At 39.1% G+C, this 19260-nt stretch overlaps 1 protein-coding gene across 2 annotated transcripts in view; it reads left to right on the top strand.

Annotated features, from left to right (window-relative positions):
* Nucleotides 1-19260, top strand: part of LOC126425005 (uncharacterized) — a 131923-nt gene that overhangs the window by 82585 nt on the left and 30078 nt on the right. The window contains exons 8-9 of one of the 2 annotated variants that reach the window (XM_050087905.1): nucleotides 6336-6586; nucleotides 11939-12172. In XM_050087905.1, the coding sequence (XP_049943862.1) occupies nucleotides 6336-6586; nucleotides 11939-12172 (485 nt within the window). Of the gene's footprint in view, nucleotides 1-6323; nucleotides 6587-11938; nucleotides 12173-19260 lie in introns of both variants that reach the window. The other variant, XM_050087904.1, reaches the window with a different exon arrangement.

Genomic DNA, 19260 nt, shown 5'->3' with positions numbered 1-19260 from the left:
CACAGCAGGTCGTGAGTTCAAAACTCACCTGGACTGTAGAATTTTAACTTCTATATTCACTTCGAGTACATTCTAGAAGTATCCACAAATGTAAAGAATCATTATACTGGAGTGTTTTGTAGCTGTATATATACTGTATGTGGTCTGGCCAGAGGCAGTTCGCTCCGTGCTCTTGTATGTGCAAGTGCTGAATAAACCTTCGTTATTGAAGTTAGTGTTCGTTATTCAGCTACTTACACCTTCTTCTACGTGACATTATTCTGGTGGGGACATTGGGTATTGGAACTTGTGATAGCGTACGTTATCGACGACACAGTGGCTCCCATCAGGCCACGACAGAGCCGCCGTTTACGTGGCGAGAAACCCGAGTCCGAGCCATATTCAACAGATCGGAATCTACTGGAGACAGAAGAAGGTGCCGACGTTATGACAGCAACTGTGTGCCACCACACGAGACATCCTTCCGGGTTCTCTGGTGACGATTGCCAAGATCCAAACAAGTGGCTGAAGGTATATGAATGTATAGCCAGATTTAACAGATGGGATGACACCGTGTGTTTGGCTAACATATTTTTCTACTTGGACTGCACTGCCAATCAATGGTATGAGAACAATGAGAAGTTCACAAGCTGGGAAGTGTTCCAGGCGGAACTGCACAAGTATTTCTGTGACAACTACAGAAGTGCAAGGCTGAAGATAAATTAAAGTGCAGGGCATAGCGTCCAGGAGAAACTACTTTCAAGATGTCTTGGAGCTGTCTAAAATAGTGTGGAACGTCGAATAATTCGTGATGAGGTAGAGAAAATGATGGAAAATGACATCATTCAGTCTTCACAGACTCCATGGTCGTCACCAGTGGTCCTCGTCAGGAAGAAGGATGGCAGTTGGCGGATTACAGGAAGCTTAATAAGATAACTAAAAAGGACGTTTATCCTCTTCCACAAATTGACGATACACTAGATGGTCTGAAGGGGGCTAAGTTCTTTTCAACCATGGACATGTACTCGGGATACTGGTAAATCAAAGTAGATGAGGCTGATCGTGGGAAAACTGCATTCATCACCCCTGAGGGCCTGTATGAGTTTAAGGTAATGCCATTTGGTTTGTGTAATGCACCAGCAACTTTTGAACGGATGATGGATAATCTTCTAAGTCACCTGAAGTGGACGATATGTCTTTGTTATTTAGATTATGTTATAGTGTTCTCAGAGACATTTGATGGACATATAAAAAGACTGTGGGCCGTTCTTCAGTGTCTCCAGCAAGGCGGACTCTTTGGAGCAAAATACTTTAACACCTTGTGTCAAACAAAGGTGTGTAGCCAGACCCAGAAAAGGTGAGAGCTCTAATGAAATTTTCTATTCCTAAACATATTAGAGATGTGAGAAGCTTCCTCGGATTATGTTCTTATTACTGTCATTTTATCAAAGACTTTTGTATCAAAGCCAGGCCACTCCAAGAGCTGTTAAAGGCTGATGCTAAATTTATCTGGGGTGGTGCTCAACAAGATTCTTTTGATGTGCTGCGAAAAGCTCTGATGACTGACCCTGTACTTGGTCAGTATGATGAGAGAGCACCTACAGAACTACACACAGATGCCAGTGGGTATGGGATCGGTGCTGTTCTGGTGTGAATTTCTGATGGAAAGGAGAAGGTTATAGCCTATGCTTCTAGGACACTTACAAAAGCCGAGAGAAACTACTCAACTACAGAAAGAGAATGTCTTGCTGTGATCTGGACCATGTGCAGAAGGCCATTCACAGTTGTTACAGACCATCATTCACTTTGTTGGTTGACAGGTCTTAAGGATCAAACAGGATGACTCTCCAGGTGAGCACTATGTCTTGAAGAGTATGACATTACCATACTGTACAAAAATGGAAGAAAACACCAAGATGCCAACTGTCTCTCAAGAAACCATATGCAAGACCATCAAGACTTTGAAGAAGATAGTGACTGTCTTGCTGCACTCCAGGATCTCTCTGCTGAGCGGAAGAAGGATGCCAAGATCTCTCAAATTATGCTTGCCTTAAATTGGCCAGAGGATGTGAAAGGACAATTTAAGGTAGTTAACGGATTGCTTTGCAAGACAAACTTGGATCCGTTTGGAAAGAGGTGGCTACCAGTGATTCCTAAACATATGCGCGTAGACATTCTACAGAAATTCCATGACACACCTGAGGCTGGACATTTACGATGTATTAAGACATATGATAGTATCTACAAGAGATTTTTCTGGCCGGGTTTGTTTAAGTGTGTCCGTCACTATGTGTCGCACTGTCAAGGGTGCCAGAGGAGAAAGGCAGTTCCTCAGAAATCCCCTGGCCGAGTCATACCAATTCCACCAGCCGAAACACCTTTCCAGCATGTTAGGATTGACCTCCTCAGACGATTTCCAATGTCTGCTAGTGGTAATAGATGGATTATTGTTTGCACTGATTATCTGACAGGCTATTCCATTACAAAAGCCGTGAAAACAGCCGAAGCATCCAGGGTAGTCAAATTCATCGTAGAAGACATTGTATTAAAACACAGTGCCCCAAGGTCGTTAATTATAGATCGAGGGAAAGTTTTTCAATCAAATCTTGTGACATATAAACCGTCAGTGCAACATTACTCATCACATGACGACTGCCTACCATCCGCAAACTAACTGGATTACTGAACGCCTTAATAAGACCTGGGCCGACATGCTATCAATGTTCATTAGTGTTGAGCAGAGTAACTGGGATGAGGTGCTACCTTTTGTGACATTTGCCTACAACACTGCCAAACAAGACACCACAGGATTTATGCCATTTTTCCTGGTGCATGGGGGTGAGGCAACTACGACGAAGGACACTGTGTTTCCGTTACATCCTGATGATGTGGATGATGACTACATCGGCCAGGTGTTAACCAGAGCTGAGGAAGCTCGGCAGTTAGCTTGACTCCGCACGCTGCAGGCTCAAGAAAACGATGGCCGAAGGTGTGACGCGAGCCACCACCCTGCTGTCTACCACCCTGGTGACCTCGTCTGCATCTTCACCCCTGTTCGGAAGGTTGGTCTCTCTGAGAAGTTCCTCAGGTGCTACTGTGGACCTGATAAGGTTGTAAGACAGTTTTTGGCCCTGGTTGCAGTGGAGTTCATTTGTCTACTGGTGTACCATGTTGTCGAGGTTCATTCATTCGCTTGTGTTTCGTAGATCCCATCAAGAAGAAGAATGTTCTTGGGTGTGGAACAAGGTGATAGCTATATTAACACAAGACAAAGATAAGATAGAAACTTAATCTGTATACAACATTAATAATAGGAATGTGTAGTTCATGAACAAACTAGTTCAAGTGAATTAATCTGGGAAAGGAACTGTTTATAGCAGTGTATCTTTAGTGAACTACAGAGTTTGTATTCATCACTTCCCCTACCTATTGAAAGCTGAAATGTGCATGTACGAATTTCCCCTCGCATGATACTTAGCACACTCCACTCCCAGGACCTGAGCATCGTTAGTTCTGAACTCCAAACAGTGAACCAGTGCAAACTGCATCTAAATGGAAGACCAAATCTGTCCATAAGTTCACTTAGTTCTGTTCAATCTCCAGTTCCAAACTGTACAAACTGCTTTGGATTGACAGGCCAAAACCATTCTGTAAGTTCACTTAGTTCATTTCAGTCTCCAGTATCTGTATCTAAATATGTCTTTCCCATCATAAGAATTGATTTCTGTGAACTATTAAATAAGAATGAGGTGTTTTTTTCCTTTTTGCAAACCTTATTAGGTAAAGAAAAAGAACTGGGAAGCAGACAAACGCTCTTGGTGACAGTGGGAATACTTTAATAAACTAAATAAGAAAGTTTTGAAAATTGCAGTGCTAACAACAATTTGGACACTTCATTTATGCCTAGTATGTGTCTTATGTATTGAATAAATAGGGGAAAGGAAAAAAAGGAGTATTTATATTAGAAGTGGGATTATAGTTGGTGGAAGGTATTTCACCTCGCAGTGTTTCACCCATTGGTTTACAATGACAGAAGGAATGGGAAACATTAATGGATTGCCTTCCTGTGGTGGAAGTGTGGGGATCTGCTATCTGCTGTTATTAATTTTGAACTGCAGTTGGCAGTCATTGTTGAATGGGGCATAGATTCCTGTTTTCCTTATCTAGGACAGAGGCAGTTTCTCACTACTAATAATCGTGTCTCATGCTGTTAGTGCAGCAAAGTTGTGATGTAAAGCCATCCCTGCCATAGTGGTTATGACAAAACATAGGTGAGCCTTCAACAGCACATTGCTCCAGTAGGAACACTGGAAACCAACTGCATTGGTCACTAAAACATCGGTATTATTTAGCAACAAGTATTTTACAATGTGAGGTGCACCAATGGCAGAAAACTTAACTCCCTGGCCATTGAAGTTTGCTGGCGTTTCATACTTCCTGAGCCTTTGTGTCTGTCTGTTTCAGCTACAGGAAGTACTATGGAATAATTGTTGCTATAGTACAATGAACTTTGCTAAATCATCAAATGGAAGTGAGGGGCAACTGAATTGCCAGCTATTGTGCAGTGTTCAGCCTGGTTGTACAGTTTGAAGCTTCATCGTCACAGCAAATAAAACAACAGATTTTTATATCTATCTCAGCATCTCTATGCTGCAAGTCACTATACAGTGTGTGGGTTCAAGGGTACATGTTACACCAATTTCATTTCCACTCCATCATACTATGTTTGTGAGCAGTGTAGAGGAGACCTACTGTCTGTATATAAGAATCACAATTGATATGCTTCTCCTGTCATTGTCATTATGTAAAGTATATTGTAGAGGAAGTAAGATTTCTTTGTTCTCAGGACGTTAAAATATAAAGTTTTTTCTGATGCATAATGTCTGGTTTGTACTGGGTAAATTATTGTTGGGCTTCCAGCCACATAAGGTGGTTTTAAAGCCATGAGCTTTTGACTGAGTGCTGCTTGGTCCCTCTTGAGTAGTAATGCTTTTTTGTAGGATTTTACAGGAGACATATTAACATAGAGATGTCGCACAGAACACTCAAAATGTGGCACAGTTGATGAAACATGCAGCAGTGATGCTAAAGCAGGTATTGTTCAACAGCACTGTTGAGTTCCAAGGTCAGCAACAAATGATGAAAAGTTGGTTAGCCTGAAGTGTTCAGATTTCTGCCAATCCAGCGCTAGGAAGCTGTAAGACAGTAAATTTTTGCTGTTGATAATTGATGCTCATCACAGTTGTGACTGTTGAGACATGTGGATCTATGAGTTTGCATTTCACAATTGGTTCACAAATACGAAAAACACTAATTTTAACTTAATAGTTATTCTTGAAGCAGAGGCCACAAACAATTGTGCAGAAGGAAGAAAATTTGATGTCACAGCAGTGAATGTTTGTTGGTGGCATCATATGAAGAGTAAATTAAAGATTCCCAGTTCTTGGTGCCAATCTTTCAGGAGAGAAAAATCAGGGAAGGTTTCATGAATTGTGAGCAGCAGTTTGTTCAGTACATGTGAAAGAAATATGATTCAGAGTTCCCAGTTACTCGAGAAATTATCTTAATGAATGCAGTGGAGATAGACAGCTCACAGACTTCACGTGACATTTGACAAAAAAATTACTTGCGTATCAGTATAGTATAATCTATCTAAGAAAACACCAGCTGTCTAGAATAGATAATGTTAACTTCTTTAGGCAGATCTTAACATGTATCAGTAAAACAGTTTGTAAATTTGATTGGTCACAATGCATTAAAAGAAAAATTTGTCAAAGAACGTATCTAAAAAAAAAGGGCTGTTTTACATTCAGGGACATGTTATAGTTATCTAAGGATGAAAATTGCTGAAAAGTGTATACATTCATTGCATCAAGCAGCAGTACTCTTACACTCTGCCACTATTTGGCCCTTGTCTTATGAATTATATGGCCATGCAATCATAGAAATTAACACTTCATTATTAACTCTTTATTTCACTGTGCCTTGCTGTTTTTTCGACATAATTCGTGAGTCTTTCGTACAGCATAGGTATTGTATCGTCCAGCTGATACCTCGTCTTATTTTGTATGCCACACATTCTTGGTGTAATAAACAGTTACATAAGAAGATGGACTCGAATTAATTACTGTTCATTTCATGAAATATAACTGAATAATGTACCCTCTGTTAGAAAGAAGAGGATCAAAAACTTGATTACCACTGATGGAGTTTGTTAACTTAAAAAACTTTCTGTTTTCTTATCCAATTTATATTACAAGAAATAAGATGTTGGTCATAACAGTGTGATCCAAGTGTGTACACAAATTAGGAGCCAGTGACTTTTGCACCTCTGAAATTTTTAGGTGTATCTGCAGCTGCACCCACTGCTGCTGCGGCCACTCCGCCGACACCAGCATCGGCGCCTGCACCTGCGCCTGCGCCCGCGACTGCGACCGCACCCACACCCGCAGCCACACCTGTGCCTGCAGTTCCTAACGGTGCAGTACCGACAGTGGTCAGACGTGTCGGCGCTCCCCCGGGCCCGCGGAAGAAGAAACGGCGTGGGCCGTGGGCGTACATCACACCGGAGGCCCGATCGCAGAGGCGGAAAGAGAAGCTGAGGGAGGTCAGTACTCATTGTGCATTCCGTGGCCAGTCACCTACGTGGTAGTTGTGCTACATAGCAGATTATTTATTACATGAAATTTGAGGACAATATACAGGAAGATAAGAGGAAGTAAATGAAGAGGGGATGGAAGATGAGAATGTTTTCGTGCATAGCAAGGCACATTTCAGAAAATTATTCCCATTTATGAGTGCATATATTTACATTGGTATTTTGTGTGTGTCTTGTTCTGCGTCTCTTTCCCTGCAGTGGTCTTTTCATGATTTTACTGCAATCGGAAAATGTGGATCCTGTGGGCTTTTACCCCATAGAAACGTTGCAAAATAGTGATTTTGTGTATCTACTTACAGGTAGTGTGCCTCCTTCATTGCGCAGAAATTCACAAACATGAGAAAGATCACTCACACTGTGTGTTTACATGAAATGAAAATATGGTGCAAAGATATTACATCAGTATGGTTTCCCAAAAGAGTATGGATATAGTCAGACATGTTTCATTTTTCAGGGTTACGTTATTTTTAAATTAAATTTTTACTTACTTCTACCATTAACGCCACGAAGTACTTAAATTATCAGTTATGCTGCATATTCTGTTTTGTTTTTATTATTATCATATTTACTTTAATTTTTACAAATTTTTTTAATTTTATTTTTTACAAATATTGGGTGGAATGTGCGAAGGAATGAGTATATTTGTGGATTACTATAGTTATCATATACAACATATACATTTGAAGAAATTTATCAATTTACTATCTAGCTTGTCTTTAAGGATTTTTTCTCCCTTTCTGAAGTACAAAAATTTGCAGGATCTCCTTTATATCCATTTTATTTGACTTCTCGTATTGATGGAGTGTCTTAAGATATGTTCAGTGGGTATCTAGTGTGAAAGTTATGCACAAAAAATATGTAGTTGGAAACTTTTTTTTTATTTTATCTTTTTTACATTTGCTTCAAAGTCATCAGTTTGGTATTGGTAGTGTTGAAACTAGATGCACAGATGAGAAACTTCAGTCCAGTAATATTTTATTGCAAATGCAAAATTGAAAAATTTGGGAAATAATTATTGTGTTCAAATACATAAGTAAACATATGATTTAATGTTCATAAAAGACACACAAAACACAAGATCAAAGTGAAATTTAGTGTTTTTAGTGCGATATAGTGTTAATTGCACACCAGTTGATATCTACGAAGTGACAGTGACAAACATTTCAGTAATAACGAATTCTTACATCAATGCCAGCTACTAATGATATCTAATGGTTACAGTAAAAATCTGCAAACTGCACAGACATTCACAGTAGTTATAAATATAGGTCAGACACCATAGAAAATTATGTTAGCTGTTGTGGTGTAATATTATGTCTACCACATTTTCCCATTCCCTGTAATTGCCTTAATATTACATCAGCCACATACTGTTACGGGTGTAACCTCTGGGATTATGTTGCTGCCCTTTATGTGCAGAACATGATAGTATCTGTAGAGGTAAAAGTTTCACCTACACTACAATCCTAATGACTGACTGCATGTTGTGCAAAATATAAATTTGTTGTAAGTATCCATTGTCTTGACAATGAGCCTCTAGTAGTTCAAATGCTGGCTAATGGGGCAGTAAAATTTTTTAATAACATCATGAAGCAATTGGTTGTAGTATGCACACAAATCATCTACTGTTTAACCACAGTCTCAAGTGTTCAGTGTCCAAAATAAGACAAAATTAATCAGTACCATTGCCTCTTAAATTGTTCACTTTAAAGTTATGCTTGTAAAATGTAACAGATATCTGGTAAAGGTGTGTTTGCAACTTTCTTGGGTAGTGACTAAGTTACATTGTAAATTTAAATTGTTGTTTTGTGATAGCATGAATTTGCTGTTGACAGCATTCTAGTAGAATTCATCCTTATCAGTGTCACATAGTCACTTTTTTCAGTGTGTATTACTCTGTATGATTTCTATAGATTCCTCATATACGACCCTTTAACTGGCATAATCTGCTTAACAGCAAATATTTTTATAGTATATTGTCATTCATGTTCACAGATTGCAATCAATGAAATATACCACAGTTGTGTGTCGAATGTAGGAACTCATCCAGTGCAAAATGTGGCTTTTCTTCCAGTATAAGGAACTTTATTTTGTGATAGTTATAATGTAACAGAAGTTTTTTTAGATAAGCATTTGACATAACTGCATACTGCATGATCGGAAGTACACTGTTCTTTCAGGAACTGGTAAGAAAAATATAAGTTATTCTACAGTGATTATTCACTGATGATATAATGTTTGCATCAAAGAGGAAATTCCATTGAGAAAATTCTTGAATAGCAGTATTACTAGTTAGTACGTAACATTCAGCAGGCAAAATTTATGGGTACTTCTGTACATACTCTAAAAGTTAAAGATACTTATCCTAACTTTCAGAACTTGGATGTTTCTTCTTGTGGGAGAAAGACCAGAATGGTTGGGAAAGGTAGGAAATGAGGAGCAAGACACCCATACTCTGGGTTAAGAAGGACCCAGCTGTTGTCAGGACCAGCAGCCAAAGAAGTGAACACACACCTGTCTGTTAGACTATTTTTTGTGACAGTTTGAAATACAAATGAAAACATTGTGTAACCAGTCACTAAATTAATAATTTTTGTATAGGATTCATTTAGGAGGCTTTGATTTATCATGAGATGACAGTTCCAGTATTTGGTACAGTTGTATTGCTTCTTGAAAACCAGCAGTGTATAAAATAGCTTCAATATTTTGTGCTTAAAGTTTTGATTGCAGGATGCTTTTGGTGGATTAGCCAGAAGAATTAATAGTTTGGAACATACTCATTTGAGTCTTACACGTTCACTGTTTTTTAACATTGCTGGAGGGGTTACAAATATTTAGTGCCACCTGTCCCAGATATTTTATGTGCTACCTGATACGCAAGAAGAGGGTCTTAAGTTTATTCCTTGTAGGTGCTCTTCTTGTATACACAATACCATACATTATTTTTTGAAACAGACTAAATTATGATCCAATTTGATTTATACAATGAAACTCAGATATCAGGTTTAGTATACGCGAGGGTCATTCAGAAAGTAAAGAATGTTTTGTTTTGAGACTTGACCACATAGTTAGACCATCACTGCTGACTGACCACCAACCTTGGAACCCATCCACCTCAGTTTGGCAGTAGGAATGATCCAATGCAGTTGAATACTGAGTAGCTGTGTGTCTTGAATATGTGTGACAAAATCGATGATCCCACTAAGTGTGAGGTAAGGTGTGCAGCATTAACTGCATTTTAAATGGGCATGAAGTCCGACCCATCAGAAAGGCAGGTAACTGAGGTGTACGTACGGTGATTCCCCAAATTGACAGATTTTTTGAGATGACAACACTGCAGAAGTGATTAAAAACTTAAAAAAAAAAAAACATTAATCATTGGTTCAACAACTTGGCAGAAACTGAGTATTTAGAGGCATAGAAGACCTGGGAAAATGGTGACTACTTAGAAAAGTAGCTTGGGTATCAAATGGTATGCAAAATACAATTTCGTTTAATTATATCAAAACTTTCTGTAGAAAAAGAACATTCTGTACTTTCTGAATGACGCTAGTATATGACAACAGGAAAGGATAGATTGCTACTCACCACATAGACAAGGTGTTTAGTCTCAGATGGGCACAGTGAAAAAGAATGCTAGAAATATTCAGCTTTCAGACTAAGTTCTTCATTGGGCATAGAAAAATCTCTCTCTCTCTCTCTCTCTCTCTCTCTCTCTCTCTCACACACACACACACACACACACACACACACACACCACTCTTGTCTCCTGGCCCTAAGACCCGACTATGACTGCACGTTAGGTGAGAAACAAAACAATCTTTCCTGGGGTGGGTAGTGGGGGTGCATGTAGAAGCATGTAGAGATGTGGTGGGGACAAGATAGAGCTGCTAGGTGGAGCATCGTGAGACTGTCCAGTGAGGAGGGGGAAGGGGGGTAGAGAAGGAGAAAGGATGATGTAGGTGCATTGATGGGATCAAAGGCAAATATAGTACTGGATTGGTAACAGGAAGAGGCAATCGAGGACACAGACTAGTGAAGTATGAGGTCAGGGAAAGCAGGGAGGGGGGAAGAATACATATGACACTGTCTGTGAGCAATGGTTAAAGTGAAGCATATCGTGTTGGATGGCATGCTCAGCATCTAGGTGGTCCAGCTGCTTCTTGGCCACAGTTTGGCAGTGACTATTTGTGAGGCTGATAGCTTGTTGGTTGCCACATCCATAAAAATAATGTGCAGCACAGTGCTGTAAATTAGTGGGTAGATCACATGGCTGCTTTCACAGGTGGTCCATCCTTTGACAGGATAAGAGTTCTGTGTGTGTTGGGGGGGGGGGGGGGGGGGGGTCGGGTCAGTGTAGTTTTCAGTCATTGAAAGCACACTTGAGAACACACCAGGCAGGTAGGAATGCCAAAGGCATGTCTTCCAGTAGAGGAGGCAGGATCGCTCGAAGGAAATGCAGAGACACCTCGCCTGTGAGGCACTGTAGAAGATTAAGTGGTCCCATGAGGTAGTTGCCAGTAATCCCCACCCACACATTTCACATTGAGACTGAACCAGTGCTGACGGTTTGTTGATGTCATTCCACTAAAACTCTAGATCAGACAGAACATTCCCGCTTTCCTGGTGGTCCTACACTGTCATAGATCTTTCATCTCAATCTTCAGTTGGAACTCATTTCCAGCCATAAGTCCATTTGACCTTTTCTGCTCATTATCCTCTTAGGGAACTTTCCTGCAGTTTCTCCCCATTTAAGAAAATTATGTATGTCAATGACATATCTGAAAAATAAATGAACAGTTATTTTTTGTGTAGAAAAATGTAAAAAATATCTACAGATCTTCGACTCAATCAGTACCTGTAATAAAGTTTTTAAACAGTGTGTGTGTTATGTTCAAATGCAGAGCTCTTAACAAAAGTGCACAAGCAAGCAGCACAAAGCTGCAGGTATACATCAGTTCCAAAATATTTCTTCTTACTAATCCACCAAAATCATACTGCATTCCAGATGTTTCAACTCTGTTGGTCTGCCAGAGCTGTGTACATGAACTAAACATTGGAACTGCCACCTGGTGTTAGAGCAAAGCTTATGAAACAAGTCAGGGATAGAAAACTTTACATTTAGCCACTGAATATATTGTGTTTTTATTTATATTTCAGGCAATATCTTCTGAACTGAACTACAAAGAATTTAAAAATCAAGTTTTCTGTGGTATTGGATTTTCATTCGCAATTAATGTTCTCAAAATTAGGGCCCTGGCAACATAACAATTAATGTTTACTTACCATTTTCCATGACAGATGCTGGTAACTTGTGAACCGGTAGAGGTCGCAGAGGTGTGTGGTCGCACTGTTTGTGGATCACTTTCTCTACTGGAGCTGCTGTGGTTGCGACTGGAAGCTGTTCATGCCAACCGACTGCTGGAGGAGCTTGCAGCACTGGTTGGAGAGGCACGGACTCTTCTCGGGTCTGCCCTGACCAAGGACGAGAGTGATGACAAAATGGGATCCAGTCTAGACGACGAGCATGTGGAGGTGAGATAGCTTCTGCAGTGTGCCTGTGGCTAGAGAAAAAGACCGGTTGTAAAATTCATCCATTGTAGCAAATGCCACTATTTTTGTTGTTTATCTTCAGCTACTTTCCATCCATGACCGTCTCCAGCGTGCTCCATGCGCTACATATGTGGTACAACAGTTTATCCTACATCTGCTGTTGACATCGAAAGTTCTTACCTGTAAAGCTAAACCACTGTTTTTGATAATATAATATAAATGGATAGATTAAAAATCTACTCAGCAAGTGGCGGCAGGGGAACACTGCTGCTGCTTGGTGAGTAGATTTTTTATATGTTCGTTTATATTAAACCACTGTTTTGTAATTCTCATTGTAACCTGTTTTTCACAAATCTTACTGCTTTGAGAAGCCTGATGTTGATATGACGGCTAAAATTTTGCTGAGTGATGCTCCTTATGTTTTGCCTCTCATGAACAATTATTGTTGTTGTTGTTGTTGTTGTTAGTATTGTCATCTTCACTGTGGAGCCTAGTTTGATGTAGCTCTGTCACTAATCTATCCCTTACAAGACCCATCATCTCTACTCCAAGCCATATCAATTTGAATATGCTTCCAGTTTGTGCCTCACTTCCTCTGCAGTTTCACCCATGAGCCTCCCACCCTCTTTTTTCACTCTCTCCCCCTCTCCCTCGTCTTATCAAAGAAATTAACTATTCACTTTTCTTCTCAGTTTGATTCAGTGGCTTCTCATTAGTTACTCGATCCACTCATTCGTGTACAGAAATCCTGCAACACCACATTTCACAATCTTCTGTTTCCTTTTTGACTGTATTATTATCATTCAAAAATGTAAGGAAATGATAGATTGTTGTATTTACACACTGTAACAATGATTCGTTGAATTGTAGATAGGCACATCGAAAAGGTAGGTACACGTAAGCTTTCGGCCAAAGGTTTCTTCAGAAAAAAAATCTCTCTCTCTCTCTCTCTCTCTCCCTCTCTCTCTCTCTCTCTCTCTCTCTCTTTTCCCTCTCTCTCTCTCTCTCTCTCTCTCTCTCTCTCTTCTTTCTTTTTCATTCACACAAGCAAGCAATGGCATTCCAGTCCGAGCTGCCAGAGATGATGTTCATGTGTACGTGCTTGCGCATGTAAATGAATTGTGTGTGTGTGTGTGTGTGTGTGTGTGTGTGTGTGTGTGTGTTTCTGAAGAAAGTTTTGGCTGAAAGATTATATGTATCTTTGTTATGCTTATCTACAACTCCTCGTCATATTTATAGTGAATAGTAATCAATCTTTTCCTTATATTGTTGATATTCTAAGTTGGAGTTTCCATTGTTTTATCATAATTTAAGTTTTGTTTTCATAATAAGGCTACACTCCAGACAAAAATTACTTAAATTTATATTCAGTGTTAACAGACATCCCTTTTTTACAATTCTTTCATTGTTATGGCCAGCCTGCATTTTACACCCTCTTCACTTTGCCCAGAATGTTTTGTTGTAATGTCATTGGGAGACCTTGATGTTATTTCCTCTCCTTGAACTTCAATTTGTTTTCCAAATTTCCAGTTTAGTTCCTTTATTATTTCATCTGCATACAGATTGAATAATGTTTTGGATAGGCTGCAGCCTATCTGTTCCATATCAACTACTGATACTGCCTCTTTAATGTTATTTGACTCCTAGAACTCCAGTCTGGTCTGCTTCACTATCTGCATTTTTGCCCTGGTAACTCCAGTATTTCAAAGTGTATTCCAATAAATGTTGTCAAAAGGTTCATTGTCAGTTGCATTGATTTACTTGGACGTTGATATAAGCTGCTGATGGCAAATTAACATAGCCTAATATTTTTTTACGTTGTCCCTCAAGCTGGAAACCCGAGTAATTGCTTGCAGGTAGAACTATGCTTTGCCACCTGTTGACGGTGGACAACACTACATCATCAGCTAAGTGTAGCATTTCTGCACTGATGCACCATTAAGATCATTGTTGAAAAGAGAGAATTGGAAGAAATCAAATCTAAAGAGTGAAAAGAAAAGAAAATATGTTAAAAGTGATGTGAGAATATACAGGATGTCCTAGGAGGAATGGTCAGTATTCAGAAAGATGACAGGAATGATTGTTCAAAGTAAAAAAGGCTAGTAAACGTGGACTCTAAAATGCTTGCTCTAAGAGCTATGAGCACTTGTTCATCTCCAAACTTCACATCTTCTCCTTGACAAGTACTCATAACTCATAAGTAGGGACAGGAAAAAATTGGTGGGTTTTTTTTTTTTTTTTTTTTTTTTTTTTTTTTGTGGCAATCTTTTACTGTTATCAGTTATCTATTTTTGTTGTATTTAACCATTTTTCAATGCTGTGTTGAAAATGCTATTCCTAAGGTAGGGTGGGCCAACACGAGACAAGCATAGAGAAAAATTATTTTAACAAAAAATTTTGAGACAAATAATTATTTAATAACAAATATCAAAGGTAAAAATGAAAGTAACAGTATGTTGCAGATATTTTATTGATGATATGTTTCTCACTCTTTCCATATTGTTGTTGAGCTGTAGAGACCACAGAAGCCGATCTCCACGACTCATGAATGATCGGTAGATGCACTAGAAGCATGTAATGCATAATGAATAAAGTATTTGTAACAGAAACTATTATTTCAATTTTTAACGTTTCTATACTGTTGCTGTGCTTGGCCAGAATGGTTTGGAGTTATATGTGTATTTTAAATACTGCAAAAAGAATTATTTATCAATGATGTATCCAGCAGATTAAAAAATATACAGAACTCCCCTTATTTCAGGTCCACAATCTATTTTTGACACTCAACCATTTTTGTCACTGACTTAAATATTTATGTTAAATGATTGAGATTTCTTACGGAATAGCAATAATGAAACTTAGAAGAAAATATTTTAATGTAAAGAAAAATTTTTGCCTTTGCAGTACTGTTATTAATAAATAAAATGTCTTGGCTGCACACCAAAGAGATTTTTCTCTATGAATATCACCAAGAAAGCTTGTAGGCTATTTTTTAAGTATTCCCAAGTAACAAAATATTTATAAACATTTACAAAAGGTATTTAACTTGGCCTAAAATTACGACAAAATTTAATTTTATTAATTTTTTTAAATGTTCACTCACATGTTGCTCAGAAACAATGTTTATAATATGTTTCAGTAAAAATTTTGAGTTTTAAATTCTTTTTTCCATCGGTAACACAGTCTTTAATACAAAAAATACTTTCTTTTAACGTAATCTCTCTCTCCCTCCCTCTCTCTCTCTTTCTCTTTCTCTCTCTCTTTCTCTTTCTCTCTTTTTTACACATACATATAACTTGTAGTAAGGCTGAGTTTTGTACTGCATTTTCAGCTTTTTTTACCATGATCTGGACAAATTCGGTAAAAACAGACAAAATAGAAATCCATCCTCAAACAAAAGAAGCATAGTTCATCCTTACATTAGAGAAGTAAAAACTAGTAAACATTTGAAAAAGTGAGAACATGCATAGTTTTTTTTAAAAAAAGAAGAATCAAGCAATGAGTTCACGAAGATAGATCTACAGTAGCATTAAGGCAAGTACATTTTAACTCTGTGGACAGTTTTTTGAATGACAGCATTGTCATTATATTTCAATGTTGCCTTCAGAGAGATTGTGCCACCTACCTGTCAATACTTCATTACAGTTTGAAAACAGTCTCTTGCTGTCAACATTGGAACACGGGAACCAAACAGCTTGCAATGCTGCAGCTGCGAATTCCAGATTGTCGACTGCAGGTGCCTGCAGCATTTCACTATTTCAGCATGTCCCGACTGCTTTGACATTTGGTTTTAAACAAAATTCTGGAGAGATTGATACCCCTTCAGAGTATCTGCAGTACTAAGAACAGTCATCCCAGGTACAGATTGCAAGATCCTGGCCATTTCGGAATTAATACAATCGAGAATTATTGTCCTTGGATCGAAACAAGAATCCAAGGTGTTGAAAACTGACTGATTTGGATCTGTGGCCATGAGAGTCGACTTTCTCATTTGGAAGTGCGGTCCAGTTCACTTCAATCCCTCCTTAATTTCTGCATGATGCACTCCCTCTTTATCATTTTTAAAATCTCACTGGTTTCCTTGCCAAATATTCCTTTTCCCACAATACTTCAAGATGCTTCAACTTTGAATAAAGTTCATGTGAGGCTGGATGCTTTGAAGTCTCTAAGAAGACAGTCGTGTTCATCAAATCTCTGGCATGTTCTTTAACAAACATGACCTCTGCAAGAATCCTAGTTACATCATTGTCTGACAGTGAAATAATATACTCAATGCATGCAATGGGCAGCTCTTGCAAGCCATCACTGCAGAAGAATTCAGTCATTACCTCGAAATATTCTGCTATATAAATGGCTGTGGAGAGCCAAGACAAGGTGTATACAACCCGGGACAACCGGGAGATCTGGGAAAAACCTGAGAATTTTTTCATCCGGGAGAAAACCGGGAAAGACCCGGGAATTTTTTTAGAATTCCAGAAATTTTTCATTGTTTTAGTTTTCAGTTACATTTTTGTAATTTTGACTGGTAAGAATCGATACTCCAACAAAGGATATTACTGAATCCCGCTACTGCAGAATAATACTGCAACAATAAAACATTAACGAGGAAAAAGTGAAAATAAAACATAAATTGCAAGGGAAATGTGCCATATACAACAACAAAACACAGTGCTCATACAAGCGTTTGCCAACAGCAAAATGTGTCAAAGGTTTTAGGAAGACTATGCAATGCTTCAGAACAACAAATTGCCTCCGATGAGCATGACGTCACAGCTGTTTACATTAGATTCGTTTTAGTTACGAGCGGGCTCATGCGCATGCGCAGTTGAGTTGCGTATGAGTAGTACCTACTCCCGTTTCTGGTTACAGAAACAGGGCTGTTGGCTGTGCAAGCAGTCGCAGCAAGCAGCTAGATGCAACCGGGAAAAATTTTACTGCCGCGTCCAAGCTGCCAGATTCACGTGTGCGCAGCGGGCCCTGATCTGTGAGGGTGGGGGAGGGGTGCCAAATTCATATTCTTGAGGGGAGAAAACCTTGTTTCACAAAGCGCCTAGCATGCAGCACATGTTGGTTCTATCGATTACTAATATGATTTTGATGCACATCCCTGTTGGTTTGTGAACACACTCTATAAGTTGGTTTTTGAATGAATCATAAGCCGCGCGGTCTGAGGTGACTTGTCACGGTTCGCGCGGCTCCCCCCCTCCCCCCCTCGTCGAATCCTCCCTCGGGCATGGGTGTATGTGTTGTTCTTAGCGTAAGGTAGATTAAGTAGTGTGTAAGCCTAGGGACCAATGACATCATCAGTTTGGTCCCATGGGGAAAAAAGTCATAAGTTGATTTTTGAGTGCGTGCATAGTGTATGTGAAGTCTCTGTCAGGGGAATCCTCGTCGCATCTAGAAATAAACTTTTGTGCAGGCAAAAGGGGACAGGGCTATACAAGCTGAGAAGAGTAAAGCCGAACGAGTGAATGCCAATTGCTGTCTGATTATGTTGTTTTCTCTTCCTGGTGTTTAAAAAAGCATTCTTTAAATAACTGATTGCAGTATTTAACTTACTAAGTTCCTTGGAATAAATGTTAGCAATTACATTAATTTTATGTGCCCAGCATTGAACATGGATTAAACTATCACTTATTATTGTTTTCAAGGAGTCTACATATTTGTTTATATACCTAGCACTGTCACTGTTTTAATATTATCATGTTGTTGTTGTTGTTGTGGTCTTCAGTCCTGAGACTGGTTTGATGCAGCTCTCCATGCTACTCTATCCTGTGCAAGCTTTTTCATCTCCCAGTACCTACTGCAACCTACATCCTTCTGAATCTGCTTAGTGTATTCATCTCTTGGTCTCCCTCTACGATTTTTACCCTCCACGCTGCCCTCCAATACTAAATTGGTGATCCCTTGATGCCTCAGAACATGTCCTACCAACCGATCCCTTCTTCTGGTCAAGTTGTGCCACAAACTTCTCTTCTCCCCAATCCTATTCAATACTTCCTCGTTAGTTATGTGATCTACCCATCTAATCTTCAGCATTCTTCTGTAGCACCACATTTCGAAAGCTTCTATTCTCTTCTTGCCCAAACTATTTATCGTCCATGTTTCACTTCCATACATGGCTACACTCCATACGAATACTTTCAGAAATGACTTCCGGACACTTAAATCAATACTGGATGTTAACAAATTTCTCTTCTTCAGAAACGCTTTCCTTGCCATTGCCAGCCTACATTTTATATCCTCTCTACTTCGACCATCATCAGTTATTTTGCTCCCCAAATAGCAAAACTCCTTTACTACTTTAAGTGCCTCATTTCCTAATCTAATTCCCTCAGCATCACCCGACTTAATTAGACTACATTCCATTATCCTTGTTTTGCTTTTGTTGATGTTCATCAGCGAACCTCAAAGTTTTTATTTCTTCTCCATGAATTTTAATACCTACCCCGAATTTTTCTTTTGTCTCCTTTACTGCTTACTCAATATACAGATTGAACAACATCGGGGAGAGGCTACAACCCTGTCTTACTCCCTTCCCAACCACTGCTTCCCTTTCATGCCCCTCGACTCTTATAACTGCCATCTGGTTTCTGTACAAATTGTAAATAGCCTTTCGCTCCCTGTATTTTACCCCTGCTACCTTTAGAATTTGAAAGAGAGTATTCCAGTCAACATTGTCAAAAGCTTTCTCTAAGTCTACAAATGCTAGAAACGTAGGTTTGCCTTTCCTTAATCTTTCTTCTAAGATAAGTCGTAAGGTCAGTATTGCCTCACGTGTTCCAGTGTTTCTACGGAATCCAAACTGATCTTCCCCGAAGTTGGCTTCTACTAGTTTTTCCATTCGTCTGTAAAGAATTCGTGTTAGTATTTTGCAGCTGTGACTTATTAAGCTGATAGTTCGGTAATTTTCACATCTGTCAACACCTGCTTTCTTTGGGATTGGAATTATTATATTTTTCTTGAAGTCTACTGTATATTATATGTTTGAAGAGCCCCCAAAATAGCACGAGCACATTGTGTCGAGTTTGCTACATCCAGAACTTTCACACTTGCCACAAAAAGTTTCT

The sequence above is a fragment of the Schistocerca serialis genome, chromosome 10 (assembly GCF_023864345.2).
Source record: "Schistocerca serialis cubense isolate TAMUIC-IGC-003099 chromosome 10, iqSchSeri2.2, whole genome shotgun sequence".
NCBI lineage: Eukaryota > Metazoa > Arthropoda > Insecta > Orthoptera > Acrididae > Schistocerca > Schistocerca serialis.
Note: the sequence above shows the minus strand (reverse complement) of the source record. Positions and strands in the feature narration are given on the sequence as shown.